This window comes from Glandiceps talaboti, chromosome 2, assembly GCF_964340395.1.
Source record: "Glandiceps talaboti chromosome 2, keGlaTala1.1, whole genome shotgun sequence".
In the NCBI taxonomy this organism is placed as follows: Eukaryota; Metazoa; Hemichordata; class Enteropneusta; family Spengelidae; genus Glandiceps; species Glandiceps talaboti.
In genome coordinates, this window is record NC_135550.1 from 27183084 (window position 1) to 27186385 (window position 3302).

At 36.1% G+C, this 3302-nt stretch overlaps 1 protein-coding gene across 1 annotated transcript; it reads right to left on the reverse strand.

Annotated features, from left to right (window-relative positions):
- Positions 1 to 741, reverse strand: LOC144446138 (BTB/POZ domain-containing protein KCTD7-like). The gene has a single exon (XM_078135862.1). The coding sequence runs from the start codon at positions 739 to 741 to the stop codon at positions 1 to 3; it is 741 nt and encodes a 246-aa protein (XP_077991988.1).
- Positions 742 to 3302: the final 2561 nt, after the last annotated feature.

The window sequence follows — 3302 nt, forward strand, 5'->3', positions numbered from 1 at the left end:
TTAAAACCAAGTAAAGCTAATACGATGCATCAAGAACCCAATACCAAAATGTCGTAAGTCTAACGAAGTATGATGTCCAGGTGATGAATCCGACTCAGGTTTCAGCATTTTCTGATATTGCTCAAAACACCTAACACAGTGTAAAATCTCTCTCTCCTGAGTTATATCATTTATTGTCACTTTGAACTTGTCAAATTCAAGATCACGTTGTAATAACACTGGAAGATTCTTCTGTGCAATGTTTACGTAGATAAGTATATTGTCTTTGGGCCCAGTAAAAGTGTATGGGATTACGTTAACTCTAACTTTACTCTTCTTCCTGTCTAAACCTCTTTCTAGCCACTGACAGTCGTGAGGTTTGAGTCCTGGTGTCATATCACAATCGTACCTTACACCAATGTAAACTTCAGAGTGTGACTTTACTGGTGTTTCGCCGAGACCGCATTTGCTCGCAGTTGTCATTATGTCGCCCAACCTTTGCCTGTAGTTAGGTATTTCCATTCTTGCTTTCTCCAAAAGATTTCGTTCCTGTACTGGAGCCAAAGGCTCTAAAACTTTGACCAATATTTCAAGTCCATAAAACTTAGCCTCGTCGTACACCTTTAAGGTTGCTTCTGGTGGAGGCATCTTTTCATTTCTTACGAAATTCAAAATATGACCAAAGAAAGTACCATCTCTGTCGATGAAATAACAATTGTTTTTGTCTGTTTCTAATCGACGTCCAAATCCATCACTAAACATGACTGCCAAGGCCGAATTCTTGTATTTCCTCAAAGTTGATAGTTTTGTGCTGAAAAGAGCGCCACCAACATTGAGTTCGATAACTGTATTTTGTGGTATCGTCGTAATCTCTGTTTGAGAAACCTATCAAAGGAGAGAGAACATCAAAATGGAATTTACAGAATTTACAGAAAGATAATTTTTTTAAAGTTATAGAATACTTTCGACTGAGGTTGCCGTGGTATAATATTATGTTTAATAATATATCCAACTCGTCTGAATCACATGCATATTATGATGAATGTCATTCACATATAATGCTGATATGTGTCACTCGTCTGTCAGTGAAATAATTTAATGTATTCATCTGAGAAACACGACGTGTGAGGAAAATGGTTGCGAGTATTGTCATCTTGAAACAACTTTTCTTGTTGACGTTTATAGTTATGTTTCAAAGGACCACCTACAATTCGTGGAATCTATTCCCGGAAACCACTCTCTTGTTTGGATCTATATATGGAATACAAACTTACCACTTCTTTATCTATAGTTTGCATAGTGGCAGAACCACCATCGTTTGCGCACTTTTTGCAAACTTTAGGTGATTCGGCTAAGGATGAAAGTTTTTCTACCAATTTGTCGAGGCCATAAAATTTAGCTTCTCGTAAAATATCAGACGCTATTTCTGCCGGTGGAACAGTTTCCGTCCTCAAATATTCCAAGATAAAGGTGAAACATTTGCCGTCTCGGTCAACAAAGTATCTCCCATCTTTGTCTTTATCCAGTTTGATATCTTCACCGAACATTGCTGCCAATTTTGAGTTACCGTATTTTCGTAGAGTTGACAATTTAGTGGTGAATAGGACGCCACCAACGTTCAGTTCCACAACAGGAGTGACGACCGTGGCAACCACTTCGCCAGTCGTCTGATAAGTCTGGCAGTTTTCAGTTGTAGCCTGTTGGTAGAGGAAGGAATGGAAATATGTCAAAAATGAATAGTTTGATCAATTTGTTCATCAAAATTGAAAAGTGCAACAAATCTCGTTAAAATTAGAAATCTATGCTTACGGGCCTATAATTTATATGTATCCACCCTCCATGCCCTTACTATAGTAATACTGCGGTAGGACTGCAGCTGCTAGATGGTCTCACATAAATACAATTACTTGTTGATATCGTGGAAAGATCAGTGTCGTTTTATAGATCTATATGAACAAAGATAACATTCCTGTACTTACCATAATACCACTTTGTTTGGTTTCAATATCTACATCAACCCATAAACCGCAATATCTATTCAATATGTGGACAACCTGGGCGGTAGCGTGAAAACGGCACAAACGGATGTATGCATGTGCATGTCAAAGGTCAGTTGATATTTCTGTGCTATCTTTTCCTGGTATCAAACTGGATAGTGTATCGTGAACAATGGTATATTGACCTTAAAACAACTATATCTTGTTCAATTTCGTATTATACAGCTTTTAATCAATTATGTATATTTTTGCAAAAAATATTAATATAGTTTGAAAAACGGTAGTGTTTACTACATTATTGTTTCATTAATGAAAGCATTTCATATGCAGAATAACGGTCATTTGAATAATTTGTCATCTCAAACCACCGTACTCGTGTCTCGCTAGTGATATAATTTGCCTTGTATTTAGCCCTCAATATATGTATTTTGAAAGAAACGAGGGTAGCCTTGCATGGTGCATCAGGTAGTATAAGATTATTGTTTGCGAAAGCATGATTTGAACACCCTCATGAGCCATCATTTTTCTTCAAATCGGGACAAATACCGGTTGAATCATGGCCCAGTGTATATCCCACCTGGAATAAGTACATGATACAATAATGACATTATTACAAACTGTTACGTTTAAAAAATCACAATGTGCGATAGGCATCGCTATCACACTCCTATCTCTAGTACACGATGTGTTGATTTAGATTTGGTTCTAAATCGTGTAATATGTGTTATATGAATGTGCATTATGTATACTTTTTTTGAAAATGGATCCTTTGAGATTGTCGCTTTACAGAACTATGTATCGGGAAATACACTCACAGCGTTTAATATACAATTTTATTTTAAAAACAAAAGCAAAAGCAAAAACAACAACAAAACAAAGACATATACACAAATAGTATAAATAATTCATTCTCGTACATACTGTCATATTGCATTGTAATACTTTCATTATATTATCATAAGATCATATTTTATTATGAGAACATTTGGCTACTCAGTAGTAACACCGATTTTGACCTTTAGGCAAACGAGTGCTTGGTGCAGACACAGTCCACATGTGGTGAAGATAACTATACGTGCAGTGTGTTCAATCTAGTATGTCTACTTAGAGAGACTACTCTAGTACAGTATACATAATAAATTCAAGAAGTCTAGAGTGAATCGTTTCGATCACAGCTGGAGGTCAAATACATGTAGATCAAAAGAGGTTAGTCATTTTATTCGAAAAGAGAACCCGAACACAAAACCATTTAAGGAATATTGTAGTAGCAGTAATATTGTACATTCATTTTAATTTGATCGTATTCCTTCCACCAAGTTGCAAAAG